Below are 26,636 nucleotides of genomic sequence, written 5' to 3' on the forward strand. Positions count from 1 at the left end.
CGAGGTCTGAAAGGGAGGGAGGTCGTGCTGAGAGGGGTGGGGGCTCAGGAGTCCTGAAGGTGGGGCTCCAAGAGGGTGTTTGAAAGGCACACGGTGGAGGCTTGGTGAGACATCAGTGAGAAATTTCAAAATCAGGCCCAATCAGTGCCTGTAAAGTCAAGTTCATCAGCACCTGGTGCCTGCTGCACCCACCCAGGTACCCCCTATGCGCCCACCTGCCCTCCTCTCTCTCCAGCCCTAACCTTACCCTTCCGGTCACTAGATTTGTATTTGTGAAGGGCCCACTGGGCGTGTGAAGAGCACTGACCCACTGCCAAGGTGAGACAAGGAAAGGCTGACTCCACCAGGCTCTTCATCTCAACCCAAACGAGACTCAGCTCCCAGCACACTCCCTTCCCTGCGGAGGCTCAGATGGAACTGGTGGGCTGAGGGAAGTACAGAGCTGCTTTGGGAGGGAAACCCGTGAGCTCCCACCCTCTAACCTGGGAGGCTAAAGCATGCCTTCGTTGTTCTTCAACTCCGTGTCGAAAAGGAAAAGATACCAGGGGAGGAATGTGTGTGAAAACCTGGCTAACTTCCAAGTTGCATGGTACAGACAGGAGTCTTTCCTCCTTGGCCCAGTTCTCCAACGATAAGGAATACAGCACAGAACATTCCGTAAGTTCTGGAACGTCATCCTTCCACCACTGCCCTGCATCTCTTTGCGACAGAGTGACTTAATAAGTCAGGAGTTAGGACCCAGGGATAGCCCTTAGGTGAACAGGATCTGACAGCTGACGGGAAATCAATGGCATCTACTTTGAGACTTCACCCTGATGGGAGAGGCTTGGAGACTATTTTATCCCACTCTGGGTGTCTCCTTTCCCCTTGGGGTGCTTTTCGGACTTGGAGCCGCAGCATTCTCTTTTCAAAAACTCATCTTCCGATGGAAATACTCTTTGGTTGACAAGGAAGAAATTATCCTTCCAAGAGTGACAACACCATGCTGCGAGGTTTTGTGCCACTGCTCCTGATTCTTGCTGTCACCCCCTCAGGTAAGCTTGAGTTGAGCTAAATTAAAATGGTAATTGTTGCCTTATTTAAGCAAGAGAGGTAAAAGTGTGGGGTTGATGATGTTAGGTCTACGAAATGTAATATAGATACATCTGGTATAATATTTTAAAATGTGACTCATATGGGTAATTTTGTGCACTCTGTATATTTCTAAAAGAAATCATTTCAGCAAAATCCTTAATGTTTATGCTTTTGCCATTTATTTTGTTATTCCTTCTGAAGCATCATTAACTCTATAGGAAGGTACAGAAGCAGGAAAAATGTTGCTGAATGTACTGAATGGTGCTCAGAGAATTGTTAAAATATTTGGCACAGAAATGTTCTATCTCCACATTTATATATCATAACTACTAATAGTCACTATACCTGTGTATAGAGATTTAATTTTGCCAAATGTATCCCATAAACTTACATAAATACTTTAATAAATTTGGATGTATTGGTAGATACAGTATATTTGTCTATCACAAACAGCAGTACTTTTTAAATGTCCATGAATATGTGTTTGTTTTATGTGATCATTATCTGACTGAAAATAGAGGAATTCTTGAGGAAAGAGAATAGATAAGAGTGAAAGGAGGGAGAGGGGCAGAAAGAGAGAGAAGGAGAGGGGACAAAGAGGAAAGAGGAAAAAAGGAAAAAGAAAACACTGAAGACTCTAGAAAACAATGATCATTTGCACCTGCCAGTTTTTAAGTTTCTGTTGTTGTTTTTTTTTTTTGATTTTGGAATTGTTTCATTTTTTATGTAACTTAAACACAGAAAGCTCTTCTCATCACACCAGAAAGCATCCAAAGTCAGGAGCCAGACAGTGAGAAAGCCACGTAGTTCCATTAGCAGTTTGTATTTCCCACTAGCATTTTTTCCACGTTTGGTTATTGTGACTTTCAGACTGAGAATGGGAGGCACTGACATAGATTTACCCCGGTCCAGAAATAAATCCTAGATTTTAAAGTCATAGGGACATGAGGCACACCTAAGCATTTTCATACCTTCAAAAATGTAGTCTTTCCTCCTACCAGGAACACAAAATCAAGCACAGAAATCTCTAAGTGCAGACATCATCAAACCCAATTTCATATATCACTAAATTTGGTCTCTGCAAAGTCTTGAAATCATAAAAATAATACTTAACTTCTGTGTGTTTTAGCAAGCAATTAATGCACATTTCCAATATTTTTTTCTTAATTTTTTAGGGTATTCTATTTATTGTAGAATTCTTTCCCCAGGGAAATGTTCTTGCTGGTTAGCAAGGGTAGTTAGCAAGTTCTCTCTTGGTTCAGCAATGTGTTATCCACTCTGCACAGTACTGGTTGCATAAGAAAACTGGAATTGGAGGAAAACCAGAATTGGTGGAAAGCCTGTACTCATTCTCCATTATGTAGACGGCAAGAATTTGGGAAGGTATCCTGAGCTGTATGCATTTGTCATAGATCCATATGAATCTATGTAACAACCTGTATTAAATCTTACGTCTCTGAGTTTTTCTAGCTCTTTCAGAATCTGTTTTTCTTTTTAGGTCTTGGAATCTATTTTTATTTTTACATCTGTACCCCTTCTCATTAAGCTCTTTAACTTTACTGCCCACTGTAAGGAAAACAATTTCTTCTTTGTGACACAGAACTACCTTTTTTCAAATTATAAGGGGCAACGCCTCAGTTTTACACCTGACTTTGGTGTAAAGGATCGCTCTGCACAGCCACGGGACATCTCTTGGGTCGCTAATTCACACCTGCATGTTTGCATCTGCACCCAGAAAGCAGGGCTTGTATCTTGTTCATCCTATGGCTCTTAATAAATGATAACTTACGTTTATTCATTTATTTAGTCCATAAATATTTATCGAGCATCTGCTTTATCTTGGGCATGGTTCCAGCAGATGGGGATGCAAGAGGGAGAAAACAAAGTCATTCTAGCCAGCTCTCATCCTAGCAAGGATCCATTAAATGCTTATCATTGGATTTCACCCTCAGGGCTGACTCTATGTGTTGACAGAAGAGGCTCCCATATTTGTGGTAGTATTTTTTTTTTTTTTTTTTTGGAAGAGGGGGTGATGATAGAAGGCAAAACCCAAAATATACCAAAAAGTGTCTCGCTCTCCCAAACACAGTTGCTGAGGCTTGAAAGTCATCAAGTATTGCCGTACAGTCTTGGCTGAGGATACACAATGGCATTATCATAATCATTGGAATTTTTCATCTGTTAAGTCTTATCAATTATTTATACCTCGGTGTGAATGAACTTGTGAACCCTTGGCTGAAAGCGGATGTGACATTGGGTTGGGGAGAGAGCGTGGGGCGCTGAGGGCCTGAAGGAAGGGGGCAGGATAAGAAGGGACAAGAGGCCAGAGGTTCCAGAAAAAGTTGTTTGTCTCAAGCTGGCACTGGGCACCTCGTCCACATCCCTCAGGTTCATTTACTGGGGGTGTGAGAGCCCCAACCCGCTGCCGTGCAGACCTCCCTAGCCTCCTGATCGCTCTAGTTACTCGTCTGGATACTTTCTTGGTTGCAGGAGTGCAGAGCTGCTTCCCAGTTGGTGACACATGGTAAACTTTGGCTCCCATCTGTATCTGTGGCATTAAATATTTGACCTTGATGAGCTACCTTTTGTTGGTATAGCATGACCCAAAGATTCTAGCAGCCCAGGAGGTGCTAAGTGCCAGCGGCCTTAGACATCATCCTCACCCTGTTTTTGTGGGGAGAAGTTAAATGCCTGGCTTAAGATCGTGCAGCTCGGAATCAAGACCAGAACTCAGGTCTCTAAATCTGAGTCCAGTGTCTCTCGATGTAAAATAAATATTTGTCTGATTCGCGTTCTAGGGAGTTTGGCAAGAGCCTCGGGATTCTGAGCCAAGAGCAGCGTGCTGGCCTGGAGCACCTGCCCAGCCCATGACCCACGGAGAGGAAATAACAGGCAGCACCCTCTGCCTCTTGTCCATCTGTCTGGATTGCTGGCGCGTGCCCTCTTGTCCTCTTCTTGCCTTCCACCTGTGGAATTGCATGCCTAGCCCCAAAGGAAAGAGCTTGGAAAGAAAAAAATGTGAGACCAAGATTAAGCAGGGAGAAGAGAGAGAAGAGAGGAAAGGTGAAAACTGGGATTCAGGGAGACATGAAAGTCTTTTTTTATCAAAACAGAGATGATTAAAATCTTTAGCAAGGCAGCAAACATCCTCAGAACACACTGCAGGGCACTGAGCATATGGGGGAGGGGGAATTATAGAACAGGAGTCAAAGCAAGGAAATGTGGGAAGCCCAGGTCAGATTTTAAGCTGGAGCACTCCTTCACTGGAAAGCATAGGGGTGACCCCTCCAAGGAGAGCAGCCACAGAGGGGCGTCTGTGCCAGAGGCCAGCTGCAACAACAGCAGATAGAAGAAGGCTATAAAATGCCAGTGCTATTTTTAGTACATCCCTAGGACCAGACAAATATTAGTTGTGGCCTCCTTTTTGAATATCTCTCTTCCAGGTAGTAAATTGCTTTTAAACGGCAAGCGTTTTGCACAATGCAATGCTGACAACGACACAGCAACAATAAAGAGCAATAGCCACGAATATGCGTTCGTAGAATCGAATTGTTGAAATCATTCGCTTAAAGTAAAAAGGAGACCAAAGTGGAGGAAACAGTCCTTCCCCTCTCCCCAACTCCCCACTCCGAAGTCCTCAAGGAGCTGTGGGTGGTGGAAAAATCCCTGACCTGGGAGCCATTATCCATGAAGGAATTATTTATGAAGACAAATGTTTTCTCAGGATGCATCCAAGATGGGAGTCACTTGTCTTTCAAGAGCAGTTTCTCGGTCAGTTAATGGGTTACTGAGATGTATGTATCTTAAAACACTGGTCTTCTCTAATTAATTTAAAATAAGTCAATCTGCAACAATTTGGTTTACATGCAACTTTTCAGATCTCATTTATTCCTTCAAAAAAAGACAACCTGTTCTGAAAATTCTAAGCATATCTGTGATCTTACATGCACTAAAGCTCTGCCTCCCTCCTTTGTGGCACAGACAGCAGCTGTTGTGGCCTTTTGTTTCATTTATTTATTTATTTGTTCATTTGCCGAATATCATCAAATATTTAGGGAGGCCCTGGCCTCAAAGAATCAACTGTGAGAAACACTTGCCCTTCCTCATAATGTCCTATTTTGCAGGAAGGACAAACTACGGACATTTCCAGGCCTGGTCTCTAAATATGCTCTAATAAGCCAATGACTTCAGCTCCTACTTTGGGAAGGTTCCAGAAGCTTGAAGACTTTTTTTTTAAGATTAAAAAAAAAATTTCTCTCCCTTCCCCCCCACCCCCATTGTCTGTTGTCTGTGTCCATTTGCTGTGTGTTCTTCTGTATTCACTTGCGTTCTTGTCAGCGGCACCTGGAATCTGTGTCTCTTTTTGTTGCATCATCTTGCTGTGTCAGCTCTCTGTGTGTGCGGTGCCAGTCCTGGGCAGGCTGCACTTTTTTCGCATGGGGCAGCTCTCCTTGCGGGGCGTACTCCTTGCGTGTGGGGCTCCCCTACGCCGTGACACCCCTGCGTGGCATGGCACTCCTTGCGTGCATCAGCACTGCGCATGGGCCAGCTCACAACATGGGTCAGGAGGCCCTGGGTTTGAACCCTGGACCTCCCATGTGGTAGGTGGACGCTCTATCCATTGAGCCAAATCCGCTTCCCAAGATTTTTTGTTGTTGCTGCTGAGGTCTGTTTTGATCTGTACAGATTTGTATATTTCTTCCTTGGTTCATTGGCCTCACCCTCTGATATTCGTAACACAGGTGGAAACATAGCCGTGTCCCTGAAAGAACAGATCTCACTTCCTGTTGGGTCCTGGTGAAGATCAAGATCCAAATATCCTCTGGGAAGGTTTGGACTTGGGGTTGCAAAGGTTGGAGATGTTTTTCCTCCTGACATGCAATTCCACCTCCCTTCAAAATGTCTAAAACGTTCCTTCCAGGAAACGATGTTGAGGAACCCTCCATCTGCCCCACATTCTCTTGGCTCAGGGTTGTGGGAACTTAGAACCTCAAGAATGTGCGTGTTGGTTGGTCCAGACGTTATTCAGCTGCTCTCAGACTCCCTGGGGTGTCACAAACTGTTGGGAGACCGTGTCTTAAGTAATGTGTGCTAATGGGGACAGACTGGGACACATGGGTTCTCAAGGAAGGTCAAAAATTTGGCACCCTCAGCAGGCTAATAAATTGATGCCAATATAAGACTGTGCATTCAGAAGCACATAACAGTGGTAACCGTGGCTTGACCAAATAGGGAATTGTTTTTTTCTTTCATACCAAGAAATTTGGAGACTGGCCATCCTGGGCTGGTGTGGCAGCTCCATAATGCCGTGGGAGACCCAGGCTCCTTCTGTCTTTTTATCCTGTGCATGTAGATTTTGTCAGGCTTGCAGGATGCTTGGGTTGCCAAACCTGTAGTCATCCTGTCCCAGGTCCAGGCAGGAAGAAGGGGGAAGTGAAAACCGGAAAGGTATGTCTGGGCTTGAGTCCATCCTCTTTCTCAATCTTTCCTGTAAACCCCGCCCAGTGGCTTTCGTTGGTATCTTAGTTGGCCACAGGTATGTCACCTGGCCATCCCACAGGTGTGTCACCTGGCCATCCCACTCTGCAAGGGAGCAGGGGAGCTGCTATATTTTAAGCAGGCATGCAAACCTGAAAAAAAATTAGTCTATTTCTAGGAAGAAAGAGAGACTCGCTGTTGGGCAGAGGGCTAGCAATGTCAGCCAAAGTGCCCTTCAAACAAGAGTCTGTCTGAGAGGAGGGGCTGCCTGCTTCAGGGAAGGCCAGAAAGAGGTTGGCTGTGGCACACACAGCTTCGCATTTGTCCTCTGCAATTCAGCTCTGGCCCAAACTTGCCAAACCTTCTCCCCCAAACAAAAGCCAAACCGCTGACGGCGATGGTTACTCAAATGTTTGCTCTGTCCTCAGTGCTTTGCTCAGCAGCTACTTAATGTGCCAGACTACTGTTCTAGGGGTTGGAGATAAATATTGAGTGAGACAGAAAGTTCCTGTCTTCACGGAGGTGGCGTTTTCTGGTGGGGCAGACGATAAACATTTAATATGATAACATGCCCTGATGGAAAATCGAATGCCATGAGAAGATGGTGTTGGAGCAAACAGCAGACAGAGTGAGGGGGAAAACCATCAGGAGCTCTGGGGGCATGTTCTGAAAAGAGCAGAGAGGCACGAGGGCCTGGAGAGGAGGGGTCGGGGCATGTGGGAGAGGGTGAGAGGACAAGGCGGTCGGGCCTTTCCGTAGAGAACCTTGAGGTGGGTTTCTAAGGTTGGTGAGGAGCCACTTGGAAGGCTGGAGCAGGGGAATGGCATAGCCTCTTCTGTTCTTCCAAGCTCTCGTGAGCTGCTGTGTGGAGAGTGGACGTAAAGGGACAGGAGGGGAAGCAACTAGAAACCGGGACTGTAAATAAGCCACGAGAGAGTGAGCAGAGTTTGTGGTTAGGGAGGTACAAGTGGAGGAAGTGGGAAAGTTTTAGCACTGGGATGTATTTTGAAGGAAATTGAGAGTCTGGATGGGAGTCAGGAACGACGTCAAGAAATTTCAGCCTGTGCCACTGAACCTCTCTTCCCTAATGAGACTTCGGGAAATTTCAACTCCCTCCTTCACCCTACATTTCCTGTAAGGACTTAGGACCCAACAAATCGATTTTATTGATAAACGTTAATAAAGCATACAATTCATCCAAAGTGTATGAGCAGTGGTAGTTGGCATAATCACATAGCTGTGCATTCGTCACTTCAATCATGAGAGTATTTTCATTATTTCAATAATAATGATTTTTAAAAAAACAGACAAATAAGAAAATTCTCCGCTTCTCAATCTATGTTTCCCCTGCTGTACATAGCTGCTATTTCTGGCTATTCTTGCACAATTACGTGTTTCTTTATTAAGCAGTTTTATTGAGATCTGTTCATATACCATATGATCTAAGTGTATAACCAATGGCTTTTACTATAATAACAATGTTGTGCATTCATCACCACAAAAAATTTTTTAGAACCAGGAAGCGGATGTGGCTCAAGTGATAGGGATTCCACCTGCTATATGGGAAGACCCGGGTTTGCCCCCTGGGGCCTCCTGGTAAAAGACGGAAAAGAGAAAGCGTGCCTGTGCGGCAAGCCAGTGCCCACGCGGCGAGCCGAGTGGCCACGTGAGCCATTTCATGACCTCAGAAAGGAAAATTCCACACCCCTTAGCATGCCTTCCCCAGCCCTACCTAACCACTAATCTGATTTCATCTTTATAAATTGAATTATATTTACATTTTTTATAAATGGGAGTCATACAATATGTTGTGTGGTAGATTCAGTTCACAGTACTGCAGTCACACAGTGGCTGTCCTTTTGTGTCTGACTTGCTTCACTCAACATAATGGTGCCCTGTCACCTGCCCAGTTACCCTGCTTTTTTTTTTTTAACATAAAAACTGTTTTTTAAATTGTCTTTTTAAAAAGATACATAGATCACACAAAATGTTACATTAAAGAATATAAGAAGTTCCCCTATGCCTCCTCCCCAGCCTCCCACATCAACAACCTCTTTCATTGGTGTGGCACATTCATTGCATTTGATGTTACCCTGCTTCTTAATGCAGCTCTGGCTAAAGCATCAAAGTCTGAGAATGGTTTACTTTTTTTTCCTTTTTTAGGAGGTACGGGGGGATTGAACCCGGGACCTCGTACATGGTAGGCAGGCACTCAACCACCGAGCTACATCTGCGCCCCCCCCCTTCACTTTTTAAAGAAATGAGGACACAGGTTGGACTTTCCCTCACTCTGCCGCTCATTTGCATTTTAATATGCTTTCTTGAGCGGAAGAGAAAGGCTGGAGCAGGCTCAAGCACGGAGGACCCTAGCGCTATGCTCCTCTCGGCTACCCCCTGGGTAGAATGCTTTGATGAAAATGTCCCGCGCATGGCAGGAGCGACGGCTATTCTGCTTTTCTTCTTACCAGGAATTTTTTGGATTTCGATTGGGCAACGCGATCATTGCCCACCATGTGTGTCGCTCAGTGGGAAATAAAAGAAGTGTCCCCTGGAAAAGACTACGGTGCGGGGCGGGGGGGTGGGGGTAATTTGGTGGTGGAGAAGAACTGTTTACCAGGAAGGGAATTCAAAAGGCAAGAGCTCATCAGGAAGAAGGCACGAGGGCAGTGGGTGGCACAGGGCAAGGGTTCGATAAATACGTGACGGGGGAATGCAAACTAGGCGTGCTCCAGTCACGGATTCCTTTGCTAAGTATCTAGAAAGCGAACCCCTGCTGTGTGCCAGGCGCTGTACTAGGTGCCAGGTAAACACGAGAAATAGAAGCGGCTCCGTCCCCACCATCATAGATCTTAAGGGTAAGACAGATGACAAATCAGTAAAATATGAAGTGTTACCAGATTTTATCTAGGTTCTTGGCTAGGTTGCAGAAATGAATTTCGAGAGCACACCAGGTGAGTTAGCACAGTGATTTATTCAGGTAGGGAGGGAAGAGAAATGGGAGAAAATAACAGAGCAGGGGCCCCAGCTAGAGAGGAAGGGGGTGAAAAGGGATAAAGAGGGCTGATTTACAAGCGACAATTCCCCATTATAGATTTTAAATCCCTAGGTTGACTTGCGTGGCCACATGGCAGAGGGAGGATGGTGAGAGCAGCGTACAGAGGGCAAGTTTGGGTCCAGAGGTGAGAGCAGGGCAGGAGCCCACGCTCAGGCTGTGCCTGGCTTTTAAACTGTTAATTATTCCGCCCCTTTGCTAATGGCAGGGGAAGGTTTCCAGCTGTTCACTGTTTGGATTGGTCACCCCACCCATCAGTCCCTTAGTGAGGACCCAATGATAAAGTCCCTAGAGAACATCCGGGCTTTTCCTTGCTCCAAGGAAGAAGCCTTTGTTCTGGATGGCAGAATCTTGGGGAGGGTCTTCCAGCAGCATCTTGGGGGTTACTGATGTCCACGTGGACTCTGCCAGGTTCCAGAGCCGTCTATTAATTCCCTGTCTTACTAGCCGGCTTCAAAAGTGTGATCCCGGACGCCAGGGAGACACGCAGTGTGCCTGATGGAGAACAGCCCTTGGGCAGAGGCAGGTCTAGAAGCAGGTGGCATTTAGGCGGAGACCGGAGAGAGAGGGGAAGGGGCAGGAGGGGGCGACTTGGAGATGATCCTTTTGGGGTCAATGTGTTGACTCCAAGGGGAAAGTCCTGGGAGGGACTAAAGTTCCGGATAAAGTATAGATTCTGTCTTCAGCAGGGCATGTTTTGTGGAAGAGTGGGCGCAAGCGTGAGAAGAGCGATAAGGAGAAACCCATATCCTCAAGGTTGCCTCTGCGGAATTAGGCTGTTTAGAGATACATGGAGGTTTCTGCGGTACTCAGCTCCCCACTTCCTCCCAGAAACCACAAGATGCTAAACCAGCTCTGACGCTTGGCCCGTTAATTTAGGTTCCCTCATGACTTTTACAGCCGCTGAAGGATTCGGTTCAGTCGCCGGAAATGAAGATGCCCTCCTCAGACATTTATTCCAAGGTTATCAGAAATGGGTTCGCCCTGTATTAAATTCGAATGACACCATAAAAGTGTATTTTGGATTGAAAATATCTCAGCTGGTAGACATGGTGAGTAATCCTTGGCACTAAGCTAACAAGAAATTGCATTCCTTAACCGGTTTACAAGCTTAAGATTTTGTTTCCTTTTCTTGCCCCTTGGTCTGCCCTTTCAAATTTTAAAAATAATTTACTGAGAGAAAATATGCCTCCAAGGGCCAGTGAAATGACCCCAGGAAGGAATGAAGAGTACCATGGAGGACTTTTTAAAAAAAATATATCTTTTATTTATTTTTAAAAGCTACTTAGATTACATAAAATGGTATGTAAAAAAATATAGGGGCTTCCCATAGGCCCCCTCCTTACACTTCCCTCTTTTCCTGCATTAACAACTTCTTTCCTTAGTGTGGTACATTCATTGTAATTTAATGAACACATTTGGAGCTTTGCCACGCAGCATGGATTATACTTTACATTGTGGTTTATTCTTTCTCCCACTCCATTCTGCAGGTTATGGCAGGAGATATAATGGCCTGCATCTGTCCCTGCAATGTCATTCAGGACAACTCCAAGTCCTAAAAATGCCCTCATGCTACACCTCTTTTTCCCTCTCCCTGCCTTCAGCACCTCCGGTGGCCACTGTCTCCACACCTATGATTTAATTTCTTCCATTGCTAGAACCACAGGACATTTTCTTTGCAACGCTGTAGTCTTTGGGCTGGGGAGTGGCTAAGGTTGCTACAAGGCACCGGTGCCCCCATAGATTTGCAGGAGCACCCAGGGCCGGGAGGGCGAGCTGGGCGAGGAGGGAGCGCTGCGTCCCGGCAGGTGCACTCTGGCCCTGATGGGGCTGGCAGGGGGTCGCCGCAGGGCGAGGGGAGACGGCTGCGCGCGCCAGGCCTTCCCCGGGCTCGGGGATGCTGCTCTGTCTGGGCGACCCGTCACCTGCCTGGGTCCCCGAGAACCCCCTAGCTTTCCCTGAACTCACCCATACCTGCTGTTCCTGGTGGGCTCCCATTTTCCTGGGGAAAATCTGTGAACTTGAAGTTTCCCCTCCCCCGTTCCCCCATGCTGCCAAATCCTCCTGTGCTGTGGTCCCCAATGTCCCAGAATCTTCTTCCCCCATTGCCCAAAGCCCCCACCCACCACACAGCGTGCCCACTCCCCACGGCGCCCAGGCTGCCGCAGCGTCCCCAGATTCCTGCTTGAAATTCGTGCAAAGTCGAGTTTCCACTTCCTTTCGCCTGGTCCGCCTCCCATTTAGCTGGTATTTTGTTCTACTTCTCACCCCTTTAAGGATTATACAATTGTATATAAATATCGCAGCGATGAACTGATACCTGCGTTATTTTTTCAATTGAAATAAATATGTATAGTATTTCAGTCATGCCATTGCACTGTTTTAATATTGAGAAACCTTGTACACTTTGACCATGGCAAAGACTCCTAGGGCTCTCTGACAAAATCTTCGTTTAATTTCCATTTACCCAATATTTTTAATTGTCATTTTCTCAGGATGAAAAGAATCAGCTAATGACGACAAACGTGTGGCTCAAGCAGGTAAATTTACACTCAGGGACTGCGTTCCAGGGCCTTCATTTCTTCTCTGTTTAGAAAGGTTCCCATTTGAAATATTATCAGTTATTCTCAAGAGTGGATGTGGTTCCTCCAGGAGCTGTTTGGGCTTGGCTGGGAAGGGTGTCTTCTTTCTTCTCTTTTCTGAGCCGTGGAGAGCAGATCCTGGAAGCTTCTAGGTCTTGTGGGTTCAGAGTTGCTGCTCCCGCGAGCTGGAGGGGTGGGCGGTGGGGGGTGGCCTGGGTGGGGGAGGTGAGGAGGGGGTGGGAGAGTGGCCCTGACGGCAGGGCCAGGGCTTTGGTCTCTGGGCTACTGGGAAGGGAAGCGGGAAAAGGCATGGAGGTGCAACCTTCTCCCACGTGGATGAGAAACTGGGATGTTAGATTCTGTGCCCACTGGTCCCCCTTGGCCAAATCGACCTCTTCTTTGTATTGCTCCCTAGAAAGAACTGGGCTCAAAATAAGAAGAAAACAAAGGACAGCCCACCCATTTCAAAACAAAGTGAAACCCAGCACAAAACAATTCATGTTTACCGGCAAAACTAAAAATATCTTTTGAACGGTGTTCTGTCCTCTCCTTAGGTTGTTGCTTTTAGCTTGGCTAGAGCTTGTTACCTAAAGGCAGAGGAGCCTGCCGGGAGAGAGATTTTTGTTCCAGAAGCTTAGTAAATAATTACCTTTCAAAACTCAATTTTGCATGTTCTGTGAAAGGAAAAAATATATATATTGATACTTCCCTGACAGTAGGAGAATGGTGGGTTTGATGGCTTGTTTTGGTTTTCGTTTTGTTAGCAATTACTTGGTTTTTAATGAATGTCCAGATATTTTCTCATCTATCTGTGGATGTAAAATATCCCTGGTGGGGATTTCTTAAATATCTCACAGAACGTACATGCAAAATACTTTTTTTTGAAATAAGTTATCTATCCAGGTTTTATATGCATTGTTATTTCTGCTGCTAATAACTATAAAGATCAGTGGATAAAAAGAACTGCAAGGAAATTCTCTGCCCCCCATTTAGAGTCATCCTATTTCTCCCACTCCAAAATTTTGATTGGAGTTAGAGAACCATTTTAATTCTTACCACTTTCTATTCCACTAATTCTTTAATTGGTAGGGTGTTGTAGCAAGTTATGAAACAGAACTGCATATTACTTTACTTGCAAATAAAACTGTCCAGGAGAAAAATAATAAGCTGGCCCTGTATATATAAAAGCATGATTTAAATAAATGTATCTCACTATTCATCTATCTCATTCCTCAGTAACTTTTCCCACATTTGAAATTTAGAGGCTGTGGACTTTGGAAGTAATCTGAGTTAATAAAGATCAATAAGAATTCCTGTCTTTGCACTTGGGAAAGAGAGAAGATTCAAACTTTATCTCTCGAAGTGTAAATAGGTCTACGAGGTTAAACAAACAAAAGACGCACACAAACAAAAACCTTCCCTCCTTCACACATACTTTTTTCTCTAGTCTCTCCTTGAGATTAAACTCTCATTAATCTCTCACTTGAAATAGTGGTCCAGCAGACGTCAATCTTTAATATTGCGACTGTAGACTATTTTCACTTTTCTCGTGATTTTTGAAAACTAGAATTCATATCCATCAAAGAGAGCTCCTTTAGACTTGGAGGGGTACGAGGTACGAGCCCCGGGCTCCTTGGGCCCCAGCGAGAGTTTCAGAAATGCCTTTCAGCCCATTTATGCCATCGGAATCATAGTGACCTGGTCAAGACTGAGTTGAATCCTAAAAATCTCCAATCGCCAAACAGAACAAGAGAAATCTCTAAGCGTGGAGCAAGCCGATGCCTGGAAACGTCAGCCCACTGACTTAGGTTCCTATTGAGTAGACGTGATGGAAATCACAGGCTCTGAATCCATTTAAATTGCAAAGGGTCGTCATGGCTCCTGTGGTGATGGAAGCCTCTCGACCACCCCGAGGTACCCTCATTTTACAGAGGAAGGAGAGCCTGATAACTCATCCAGCTGAAAGCTTGGCCTCCTGACTCCCAGGTAGGGTCTTTCCTGCCGTATCTTGCCTTCTCTGTACCAAACAGCAAGATCTGTTTCTTAAATCATAGAAGGAACCAAAGTAAGAGAAACAAAGCTGCGCCGCCCTACAACCCCCGGAAATACCGTCAAAGTGATGCTCACTCGTGCATATGTGCAGTGGGAGTGGCGCGGGAATGGCTGTGAGTCAGTGTGACTACACTGTGGCACCAACAATGTGGAGCAAGCGAGAACGATGAACTCTGTGGCATGAGGTGGCAATCAGGGAAGCCTGCGTGGAATGGGAGGCACGGGAGCTTGGCCATGATACTGCTTTTTTAAAAAGTTGAATAGATAAATGACAGTTGCAGGACAAAAGAAAAGAGATGGAAAAATAAACGAGATAAAATTGGTGTTGAAAAAAGCATTCGTTGGTGTTTTACACTGATCTTAGTTAGTTTCAGGGCAGCTAATAATAATAAGACCTGAGATTGCTGGAGCACTTACGCTGCCGGCATCGTGTGATTCTCTCTTTTTATTCTTACAGCCATCCTAGAAGGTAGGTTCTGTTATTCTCACTTGGCAGATGAGAAATTGAGGATTAGAGAGTTTACATGACATGCCCAAGGCTACGGGCTATTAAGTGAAGTCAGGATTATACAAAGAAATCATTCCCTTGCCTCAGGGCGTTTAGTCTCCTCACCATCCCTGATCCTGGTCTTCTAAGGTTTAGCTCCTCAATCTCTGGGACATCTCGGTGGGTTCATCTGGAGGAATCAGTTAAGGTTTCCTAGAGATGGTCTAAGAAGGATACTGAGGAGTCAAGAAAGTTAGAATCCACTCCACCTTCTGTTCATTCCCCAGAGTTTATTGAGAACCTACTAAGTGCCGGATACTTTGCAAGAGCCTGGATATCAAAGAATAACACGTCCCTGCCTTCCAGAAGAGGGACTTCTGTTAGATATGTAACAAAATAATTACCATAATGTGATAATTACCATAAGAAAAGAATACATGAAGTACTGTCATGATATCAAAATGACAATGAAACAAGGTAGAAGTCAGCAAAAGCTTCAGAGGGGAAGGGGTAGTTAAGTTGGTTGGGTCTTACAGGTCAAATAGAAGTTCTTCAAGCCAAAAAAGTGGAAAAGTTGTGAACCACTTGTATAGTATTCCCAATAAAGTGACCAATACTCAAGCTATTTGGAAACTCTTTCCAATGTCCCCTGTACACCTCGGTCAAAATAAAGAAAAACATGCCCAGTTCCTCCTCTTTTCTCATTTTCCCTCCCTAGAAAATGCTTCCTGATTCATATCCACATAGAGAAGAAAATTCTCCATACTTGGGACAAAAGCGTGTTCCATGGTCAAGCCTACACGGCAGAGATGCTTTGCTTTCTTTACCCAACTCTCCTGTCTTAGCTTCTGTTTTCATAATTCTCTTCTGTGCATGTAGACATTTCTCTGCTCTTCTCTCAACCCAGAGACCTTTATCAGGCAAAAATCTAGGAATCCAGAGGAAGTTTTCCAAAAGAAGCTATTTTTGTTTTATTGATTATATTTCACAAACTCTCTCTTCCTCCTTCACACTTCCAGAGAGTAATCAAAACCCTACAAGCCATAAATATATTATTAACATTGATCCACTCAGACTACACGAGAAAGTACTTAGATTCTGCTCCATCGGATCGGAGGTTGGGAACACTGCTTTGCAAGCACCTTCAAGAAACTGGAAAATGAACTGACCTTTTTTTCAATGACACAAGGATTGGGCCCTTGGCCAAGATGTCATCATAAGAAGAATCACTACGACGAACGATGCCAGATCCCCCCACTCTCTCAACAAGCGTTTGCTGAGAGCGCACTCTGTTTCTGGCACCGCGGAAGGCCCAAGTGGGACAATAAGAACACAAGGGACCCTGACGTCGCCGTAGCGGAGACGTGGCTTGTTCTGCCCCGTGACAATCCTGAGGGAAATAAAGTGCCTCTCAAGTGTCTGTCAAGCCCACATTCTAAGCTAGTGTCGTTTCTGCGGCAGCTGAGTCCTGTCGCACAGGAGTGAAAAGTTCAGCAAACATACCGAAGCCCTGTTGGAGAGACCCCGGAGCTGAGCTGTGAGGAGAAATGAGAAAACCTGTAAGGAAGGGGAGGCAGGCCTCACAGGGCACGGTGCGCTCCCCAAAGCCTGATTAGCATCCCAGCCTGGAATGGCGTGTGCGTCCCGTATCCCTTCCTCCCCTGCTGCCTGACTCTGACCTTAGCAAAGGAGGCCACTTTGGGCTTTGCCTTCAGGTGATCCTGAGTAAAAATTGGGCCGAATAAGTGGGGTCAAAGCGCCTCGCTACATAAACTTGGGCAAGTCTTAACCTCTCTGACCCTCCATCTCTTCATCTACTAAATAGAGGCAGTGCTTAACTCACAGTGCTGTTGGCATGTTAAATGAGATAATGTGGTGAGTGTGACTAGCAGGATAGCTGGCCTGTCGGAGGGGCTCAGTGAATATCACTTCCTTCTGCTGTTTTTTTTTTAGGCTTTCTCATCCTTACAGACAAATCGCATTTCCTGGCCTTAAAAAAAAATTCATGGATTTAAAGGGAATATGAGACATATAGTATGTCATGTCGTTATATTTACCATTAAAGATTAATTTATTTTTAAGACTTTCACATCTGACCTTAAGATAACTGGATATCCTACAGGTTCCTGGGGCTGCAAATTAAGGCAAGAGCAGGGAATATTTTGTTCCTTCCTATCTTTCGGTCTTAATATTAAACTAAGAATACTTTGAAGAGTTTAAAAGGTTATCTATTTTAAGTTTAAATGAATTTTTGGTTTTGGATTATGGTAATAACTAGACATTTTTGAGTGAAAAGATATTGTAAGAAAGGGAATATATGTGGTATGAATTTGGATTGCATTTTTCGGAATTAAGAAAGCTGGAATTGGAGTATTTTTCCCCTTTTTTTCCATAGTTGTCGTAGATTAACTTTGATATTTGACTCTGTTTTCTGCAATAACATAGCTCTCAAACTGGGAGCTGCCGCCCTGTGGAATTGATGTTTGCAAAGGGCTTTGAGTTTCTTGCTAGAACATGCTTCACAAACACAGGATATGATTTCTAATCTCTTACTTTATGGAAGGGAAGGGCGAGCAGTTTAACCTGCAGGTGCCCCCAGGGCTTTCAGACAAAACAGCTCCTTAGACAGCAGGAGGGAAGCTTGGGGCTCTGAATTCCTGTCCCCCTCTGCTGAGTGTGTGATTTGTGTACATCATGTTGGTACGTACCATTCTAAGCCCACAGCCTCCCTGGGTTGTGGGCCCAGCCAGCATCACGGTACACGCACACCTGGTGAGAAATCCACTGAGCTTCTCTGAATGGCCATCTCAGGGACCGCAAACTTTGATCCCCCAGATCTGGTAACGAAAGGACCCCCAGAGTTTATAAAGAATGTCTCTCACAAAGGAATACAGAAGCTGAAGCAATGGGACTTGTCTAGACGGCACAACTAGTAAAGGGCAGCCAGTTCAGGTGTGACTCTAATTCAATGCAATGTTCTTTCCCCTTTGGGTAAATGGTGTTGTCCAAAAGTCCCACCCCGCACGATTGATCTCTTTATACCCTCTTCGAAGATTCAGATGTGACCATCACTTGTCCAATCATTCATCTCTTTCCACCCAAAAGGTTTCCCACGTGCCGTTCCATCTTGAGCAGACGTTCTGCCTAACTCATGCCCCCGCCACTGCTCTGGCTGTTGCTTGTGCTTCATTTCTCATCTTACACGTCATCTCCTCCAAATACCTTTCCAGTCCGAGCCACTGTTCTTTATCATTGCACTCAAATCGTTACCTTCAAGGCAACAATCACAAGGCGTGGATATTATTTATGTTTTCTTGCTTGTTGCTTGCAGCTGGGACTTTGTTTTAATCACCTGGCTGTGCTCAGTGCCTAGTATAAACCTTGCATATTTGTTGAATGAATTAATCCCCCCCCCACGCCCAAAACCGTGAGTCCGTAGACCACGACTTCTAGATTATCTCTGGCCACAGCTGCTAATCCTGCTGCTGGAGGTTGGATAAGCAAGTCATATCTTTCTAATTTTAAATTCTGTTTCCCGTGGTCCTTGTCCCAGTTCCTTTAGACCAGGGCTCCGAGAGCTTGAGCTGAAATTTAAAAACAAAACGAAACATGATTCTTGTGGGGACGTGTTGGTACGGGTGTGAAATATTTATTAAAATAATACACAGGATAGTGTGGGCTTTGTAAGGGGTCTGTGGAACAAAAAAAGGTTAAGACCCCCTGCTTGAGACCAAGTTGTAAAATGAATATCTGTTTGCTGGGGTTTCCAACAAGGCAGGAACACGAGCATTCTAGGTACTGCTTTGTCTTCTTTGCAGGGAAAAACTGGGTTTAGAGTAAGACTGTGTTTAAAGGAGGAAGAAACCTGGGTCCATTAAGCAGTTAGTTTCTAACAATCTTTATGTTCCAAATGGAAGGCACTGGGAGGGCGAACTCATTAGCCGAGCTCAGTAACGTTATTTTTTAAAGATGCGCTTGGAGGGGAAGAGCTCAGTGCTGGAGCCCCTCTGCCGAGGTTGCGTCGGCTGCCCGCTGGCTGCCTGATGGATATCCATTTGCATTCTTCCCGGGATCAGCCTAGGACTTTCCTGCAAGTTGCAAGTGACAGAAAACCCAACCCAAAGTGACAAAAGCACACTCTGAACAGTGTGAGACAGGGCTGGATTCTCCTGCAGCTTCACCCAGGGCTCAAGCAGTGTCATCAGGCTACGCTCTTCTCGCAGCGTGGCCCTGGGCTCCACATGTCAGCCTGGATCCCTCCTCACCGTAGCTGCTCCGTATCCCCCATCGCGGCAGGTAAGAGAAGGGCCTGGCCCTCACCCTGGAGCCTCATTGCACCTCCCTGCCCCTCGTTTGGGGGTCTGTCCATCCCTGAAAAGCACCACGGACATGTCTGGCATGCATTTCCGCTCCTGGAGCAGGGGATTAGATCAGCCCCACCCCAAGGTGGTGGTCGTGGAGCGTGGAGGTAGGTGGTTCCCTAGAAGGAAACTGAGGTACTTCAACAGAAGGGCAGACGAATGCGAGGCAGCGGACACAGCAGATGTCCACTGATTCCCAATTGCAACGATCTCATTCTGCAGAGATCGTTTGCACGACCCTCCCCTCGCAGAGCCTCGCCTGTGCAAGTCCACTGCAGGCCCCTGTGCCCGTAGTGCTTGCTCCCATTGCTCATCAGTGAACTTGGACGTGGCGGGCCAATCTTCTTTGCCTAATTCCTCCACGTTTTAACAGACATTTTACTATGAAATACAAGCAGGTTTGTTTTCTTTTTTAAACAGAGGGAGGGTGGAGATGAGCTACCGTTCAGCCTGAGTACACGGTCAATAAGCGCTATAGCTCCCAGCAGCAAAAAGGATGGGGTGACGGAAAGCTTGAGAGAGGCAGTGGGAGTTATAAAGAATTTTAATGCTAGTTTTCCCACGACAATCTAACTAATACATATTTATGAACAACTAAATGCTTTCCACCAAAGATTAGGAACAAGACAAGGATATCCACTCTCAATACTCCTATTTAATTTAACATCATACAGGAGGGCCTAGACAGTGAATGAAGGCAAGGAAAAACAATAAAAGTCAGATTGGAAAGGAAGAACTAAACCTCTGTATTCCCAGATGACATGATTGTCTATGCAGAAAATGTACAAAAAAGTTTTTGAGAATTGCATGAACTAAGGAAGGCTACGAGTTTAATCTACAAAAGTCATCAGTATATTTATATACTAACAGTGAACACTTGGAAATAAAAAAGGATTTTTAATACCATTTATAATAGCACCAAAAAATATTAAGCACAAGTGTAAATCTAACTGAATACGTGCAGGATCTGTGAGCAGAAAACTATAAAACACTGATGGGAAAAATCAAAGAAGACCTAAATAAGTGGAGAGATAGGTAACATTCCTGGGTTGAGAGACTCAATATGAAGATGTCAATTCTCCCCAACTAATAGATTCAAATCAATCTCAATCAAAGTCTCTGCAGGATTTTTTTTGTAGGTATCAGCAAGCTGATCTGAAAATGTCTATGGAAAGGCAAAGGAACTGTATAGGCAAAACAATTTTGAAAAAGAGCAAAGTTGGAGAACTCACATTATCTGATTTCAAAATTTATTATAAAGGAATGGTAGTCAAGACGACGTGGTATTGATGAAAGACACTCAAATGGAGCAGAAAAGAGGGCTTAGAAATAGGCCCACGGGAATATGACCAATTGATTTTTGACAACTATGCAAAGGCAATGCAATGGAGAAAGTGTAGTCTTTTCAACAAAAGGTGCTGGAACAATTGGACTTTCTTATACATAAAACTAAACCTCATGTGTACTCAAAAACAAACAAACAAAATCCATGGGACTGTACGGCACAAACAGTAAACACTCAGGTGTGCTGGTTAATAGCACAATTATAAAAATGTTCTTTCATCAGTTGCAACAAATGTACCACACTAATGTGAGGTGTGAAAAACAGGGTGGTATTTGGAAAATCTGTATTTTATGCATAATTTTTCTGTAAACCTTCAACTCCTCTAGTTAAAAAACTCAGCCTCAATCCTTACTTCATACTTAAAAATTTTTAACTTCAAGATGAATCATAGACCTAAATTTAAAACCTAAAACTATAGAATTTCTAGTAGAAAATGTAAGAGAAAATCTTTGTGGCCTTGGGTTAGGCAAAAATTTCTTAACACAACACCAAAAGCACAATCCATAAAGAGAAAATTGGTAAATTGGACTTCATCAAGATTTAAAACTTCTACCCTGAGAAAGACACTTTAAGAGAATAAAAAGACAAATGAGAGATTGGGAAAATTTTTGCAAATCAAATATTTGGCAAAGAGAAGGTATCCAGAGTATATAAAGAATTCTAAAAACTCAGTCCTAAGAAAGCAAGCAACCCAACTGAAAATATGCAAAAGGTTTAAAAGACATTTCATCAAATAAGATATATGGATGGTGGGAGCAGATGTGGCTCAAGTGATTGCACACCTGCCTCCCACACAGGATGTCCTGGGTTCAGTTTCTGGTGCCTCCTGAAAAACAAACAAACAAACAATGAGCAAAACAAATGGAAAAACCAACTGAGGGAAGTCAATGTGGCTCAGTGGTTGAGCACCGGCTTCCCACAGACAACCTGGTTTCAAACCCTGGCCCCCAGTACCTTAAAAAAAAAAAAAAAGATATATGGATGACATAAAAGTACATGAAAATATGTTCATTTTCATTACGCATTAGAAAAATGCATACTAAAATCACAAGCTACCTCTTCATACCTATTATAATAGATAAAATTTAAAATGTGACAATATTGAGTGGTAGAGAAAATAAAAAGCCAATGGAACTCTCATATATTGCTAGGAGTAATGAAAAATAATGCAGCCACTTTGGAAAACAGTTTGGCAATTTCCTATAAAGTTAAACAGGCACTTACCATAAGACCCACCCAGAGAAATAAGAATTTATGTTCACCCCAAAACTGAACAAAATGTTTATAGCAGCTTTATTCATAATCATCAAAAACTGGAAACAACCCACATGTCCTAACTGGTGAATGAATAAACAAACTGTGGTACTCAGTAATAAAAATGAACAAATTACTAATACATGCAATGTGGAGGAACACACAATGGCATTTTACAAAGTAAAATGCGTCAGAATCAAATAGGTACATACTGCATGATTGCGTTTACATGGTATTCCAGAAAAATAAAAATTCTAGGAACAGGAAACAGATCAATGGTTGCCAGGAGGTGGCAATGTGGGAGGGTTGATTACGAGAGATTTGTTTGGATGCTGGAGATGGTTGGGGGTTAAATCATGTCTCCTATGAAAGGCATGCTCAGGTCCCATTTGTAAATAGGACCGTTGGAGATGCCATCAGTTAAGGCATGCCCAAACCCAGCGAGGGTGGGCCTTCATCCAATATGGCGGAAGGTCTTATAAGTGAAGGATGTTGGACATGGACGGAGAAGCCGTGGGAGAAGCAAGGACCTGGAAGCCAACAGAACCCAGAAAAGAGAAGATGTTGCCCCGTGTATTGCCATGTGACAGAAAAGCCAAGAGGCCCCAAAGTTTGCCAGCCAGAAGCTCCCATCCATGGGAGGAAGCAAGCCTTCTAGCCCGTGAAACTGTGAGCCAATAAATTCCTTTTGTTAAGCCAACCCATTGAGTAGTTTTTGGTTCAACAGCTGGAAACTAAAAGAGAGGTTTTGTATCTTGATGGTGGTAGTGGTTACACAACTGCTTATAGACCTGTACATACAGAAGAGTGAATTTATAAGAAAAAAATTTAAATGAATAAAGTAGACGTGAAACAGAAACAAAAGAATACTGCGCTGAGTTCCCACCAACATTTCTGAGATTCAGATCTGCAGACAGTAGTAAGAGTCTCTTAACGGGAAGGAAATTATGAACGGGAGGTGGGGGGTGGGTTATATTTGCTCTTCAAAATGGGCAGAGGAGGAAAAAGGGAGAAGCCTGTGAGTACCAAGTAAATATGGGAAATACTTTGTGCTCTTAAACTGTCACTCTTCACATACACGACTTTCCATAGAGTCATGCAATTTTTTATGCTTTCAATTCTAGCTTCTTAAGGGTCCATATCTTTTAAAACTTGTTCATCAAGGATCGAGGCTCACAAATTATGTCTAAGGCAGTTAATGTCTCATCTGGGCACACAGTTCCATCATTTTTCAGGCATCATGAATATTTCAATATTTTCCCATCTAGAGAAGCCATCCGTTTGCTGACTTCTGATTTTTTATTTGCTTTGTTGTGGTTGCTGTGGTTGTTGTTTTGGCTCCTGGTTTTTAATGACAAAGTTGGTATCACCAGGCTCCAGGCCTCACATTGAGCAGAGCCCTATAACTCCCTGAAATGCCATTTTATATTTTCCTACGTTATTACTCAGCTGTCCATTTGAGGGGCAGTGGAATAGAAGAATTTAATTTTCAGGCCAGATTTTATAGGGTTCTGGGTCCAAAGTCTTTAAAAAAAGGTCCACTCCTGCTGCAACTGGGTCATCCCTATATCATCCTCTGGCCTTCATAATCCAATTAACTGAAGTTCAAGTTTGTTAAGCTAGATCCATCAGACTCTGTAAAACATATTTAATGATTTTATTTTATTATGAGGAAAAATATGTAAGCATCTGGAGACTAGAAATATTAGGACTCTAATTTAAACTATAATTGGGAGCTCACAAAATATAATTCAGATTAGACCTTAACAAGAAATTCTTGGGAAAATTTTTTTTTCCATTGGATAAAGTTGTAATGTCATCAAGAATAGGCAGTGGATAGTAGATGTTTCCTATTAACATATTGGATGAATATTTGTCCAAGACTCTTAAGTGATGTTGTAAACCATTAGATAGCCATTATCAGATTAAAATATCCCTGGACCAACCCTCCTAGAAAACAGTTATATCTATCAGCTGTTCTTTTGTGTGTGTTTTTCTTAGGAGAAAAGAGACTGAAAAAGTACATCATGAATCAGTGGCACTGGTTGCTAAGCCTCTTCATTGTGCGGTGGATGTGGTGATTTGGGGAATACCAGGCAGGCAAATTGTGTGGCCCTGGCTAAGTTGACCAGTTGTGTGGCCGTCTAAATTGTATTCTGTGAGCTACACCGAATCTCAGATAGGGTCATAAGACCTATAGCAGATGAGCTTCCCTCTCCTAATAAAAACCTGGATCAGTAAATTGAAAGAAACTCTCAGAGCCCAAATTCTAATAGATTGAATTTTCAGAATAAAATAACTATATTAATTTCATACAGGAATGGACAGACCACAAATTACGCTGGAATCCTGATGAATATGGTGGAATTCATTCCATTAAAGTTCCGTCAGATTTTCTCTGGCTTCCTGATATAGTTCTCTTTGAAAAGTAAGTATCACAGAGATATAATGTACCAGTCAGGTTAGGACTAGAAATAGAAGCACTTAATTTGGGCAAAATAACTAAGTGAAATGTATAACTTTAAGTTGCAAAAGTATTGTTTCTTTTTAGAATACTGTTTCATACTATAGCAGGTAATAGAATACAAATAGTCCAACAGCAGGTTAAAAAAAAAAAGAAAGCTACAAATGCTAATCACCGGTAAGCAGATGTGGCTCAAGTGATTGAGCTCCTGCCTGCCACATGGGAGGTCCTGGGTTCGCTTCCCAGTGCCTCCTAAAGAAGATGAGCAAGACGGTGAGCTGACACAACAAAATGACCTAACAAGAGACACAAGGAGGAAAAACATAATGAGAGACACAACAAAGCAGGGAGTGGAGGTGGCTCAGGAGATTACAAGAGATTAGGCGCCTCCCTCCACATAGGAGGCCCTGGGTTCAGTTTCTGGGGCCTCCTAAAAAAAAAAAGAAAAAGAAAACGACCAGCACTAGCATGCAACAGACACAGCAAATACAAACAATGAGAGGGTGGGGAGAAATAAATAAATAAAATCAGTCTTTTTAAAAAATGCTAATCACTAAAGAAAAACTACTTTTATTACAGTGCCGATGGACGTTTTGAAGGCTCCCTCATGACAAAAGTCATAGTGAGATATAATGGAACTGTCATTTGGACTCCTCCCGCCAGTTATAAGAGTTCATGCACCATAGATGTGAAGTTTTTCCCATTTGACCGGCAGAACTGTTCCATGAAGTTCGGATCATGGACCTACGATGGTAGCATGGTCGACCTCATTTTGATAAACGAGCAGGTGGACCGAGAAGACTTCTTTGACAATGGAGAATGGGAAATATTAAATGCAAAAGGGATGAAGGGAAACAGAAGAGAGGGGTTTTATTCATATCCATTTATTACTTATTCCTTTGTTCTGAGACGGCTGCCTTTGTTTTACACCCTCTTTCTGATCATCCCTTGCCTGGGGCTCTCTTTTCTAACAGTTTTTGTGTTCTATTTACCTTCCGATGAAGGCGAAAAACTTTCCTTGTCAACGTCTGTGTTGGTTTCCCTGACAGTATTTCTTTTAGTCATTGAAGAAATAATCCCATCTTCTTCAAAAGTCATCCCTCTCATTGGAGAATACCTATTGTTCATTATGATTTTTGTTACCCTGTCCATTATCATTACCGTTTTTGTAATTAATGTTCACCATAGATCTTCTTCAACGTACCATCCCATGGCCCCTTGGGTCAAGAGGCTATTTCTTCAAAAACTTCCTAAACTACTTTGCATGAAGAACCACGTGGACCGCTACTCTTTCCCAGATAAAGATGAAAGTAAACCAGCGGTGAAAGCTAAAGTCCTGGAAAAAACAAAGCAGAAGCAGATTAATGATGGAGAAAAAGTTTTGATTGCTTTCTTGGAAAACGCTGCTGATTCCATTAGATACATTTCCAAGCACGTGAAAAAGGAACACTTTATCAGTCAAGTGAGTAAACCGATATTCATAAAAATACTGCTATTGCAGAGCGCAAAAGGCTGATATGTATTTGCAGCAAAATTCTGACATTGTTTAAAATGTTATAGCTATCTACTTCACACATAAACATTATAACACGCCCTGATGGAAACATGAATTTTAGTGTGGATTTTTAGACAGTCACAAAAATATCATGAGCAAAAGTGAAGCAACGGCAGACGAAGCACGATTCCTTATCACTGGCCTCAGTTCTATTTTAAGCCGGTTATTCTGGTCTCTGGTCATTTATCTCTCATTTTATTCATGGGATGATAGATATTCCTGCCCACAGTATTTAGAAATAAAAGACCAGAAGGAATCTGAGTTTTAAATTAATATGAAAATCTAGTATTGCAACAGATATTTTGTTGAGGGGAGAGAATGCAGTTATTTAGCTTACAGATACTTTTTTAAAAGGTGTGGCAAAGTCCTGTGTTCAAACATGGTCCCTTCCTGTATGGCTTGAGACAAGTTACTTAACCTGAGCTTCACTTTTCTGATCCATATTCATGACAGGAGAGACCTATCTTGGAGTACTATTATGAGGAAGAAATGACAAATATAAAACACCAGCTGCCGGCTCAGCATATATGGGCCCACCTTATGATTACATAAGCAGTCTATAAATGTTTATACCTATCGGTTTTAGTCTGCCAGGCTGCCAAAATGCAATAGACCAGAAATGGGTTGGCTTTTATAATGGGGATTTATTGGCTTGCAAGCTTACAGTCGTGAGGCTGTGAAAACGTTTAAATCAAGGCATCATCAGCTTGACTGGCCGCCATCAATCCTGGATCCTCTGTCACATGGCAAGGCACATGGCGGCATCTGCTGGTCTCTCCCTTCTCGTCCAGGCTTCCTTGCCTTCAGCTTCCTGCTTCTGTGGTTCTCTCTTTCCTCTTTCCGTATTCATCCCATTTATAAAGGACTCCAGTAAGAGGAGTAAGACCTACCCTGGGCCATGCCTTAACCAAAGTAACCTAATCAAAAGGCCC

At 43.6% G+C, this 26,636-nt stretch overlaps 1 protein-coding gene across 1 annotated transcript in view; it reads left to right on the plus strand.

Moving 5' to 3' along the window:
• Positions 1 to 884: 884 nt before the first annotated feature.
• Positions 885 to 26,636, plus strand: part of CHRNB3 (cholinergic receptor nicotinic beta 3 subunit) — a 31,403-nt gene continuing 5,651 nt past the window's right edge. The window contains exons 1-5 of the mRNA XM_004478271.3: positions 885 to 1,034; positions 10,505 to 10,656; positions 12,100 to 12,144; positions 24,004 to 24,113; positions 24,729 to 25,611. Coding sequence (XP_004478328.2) covers positions 983 to 1,034; positions 10,505 to 10,656; positions 12,100 to 12,144; positions 24,004 to 24,113; positions 24,729 to 25,611 — 1,242 coding nt within the window. The 5' untranslated portion in view covers positions 885 to 982. The remainder of the gene's footprint in view (positions 1,035 to 10,504; positions 10,657 to 12,099; positions 12,145 to 24,003; positions 24,114 to 24,728; positions 25,612 to 26,636) is intronic.

The sequence above is a fragment of the Dasypus novemcinctus genome, chromosome 29 (assembly GCF_030445035.2).
Source record: "Dasypus novemcinctus isolate mDasNov1 chromosome 29, mDasNov1.1.hap2, whole genome shotgun sequence".
NCBI classification, from domain to species: domain Eukaryota; kingdom Metazoa; phylum Chordata; class Mammalia; order Cingulata; family Dasypodidae; genus Dasypus; species Dasypus novemcinctus.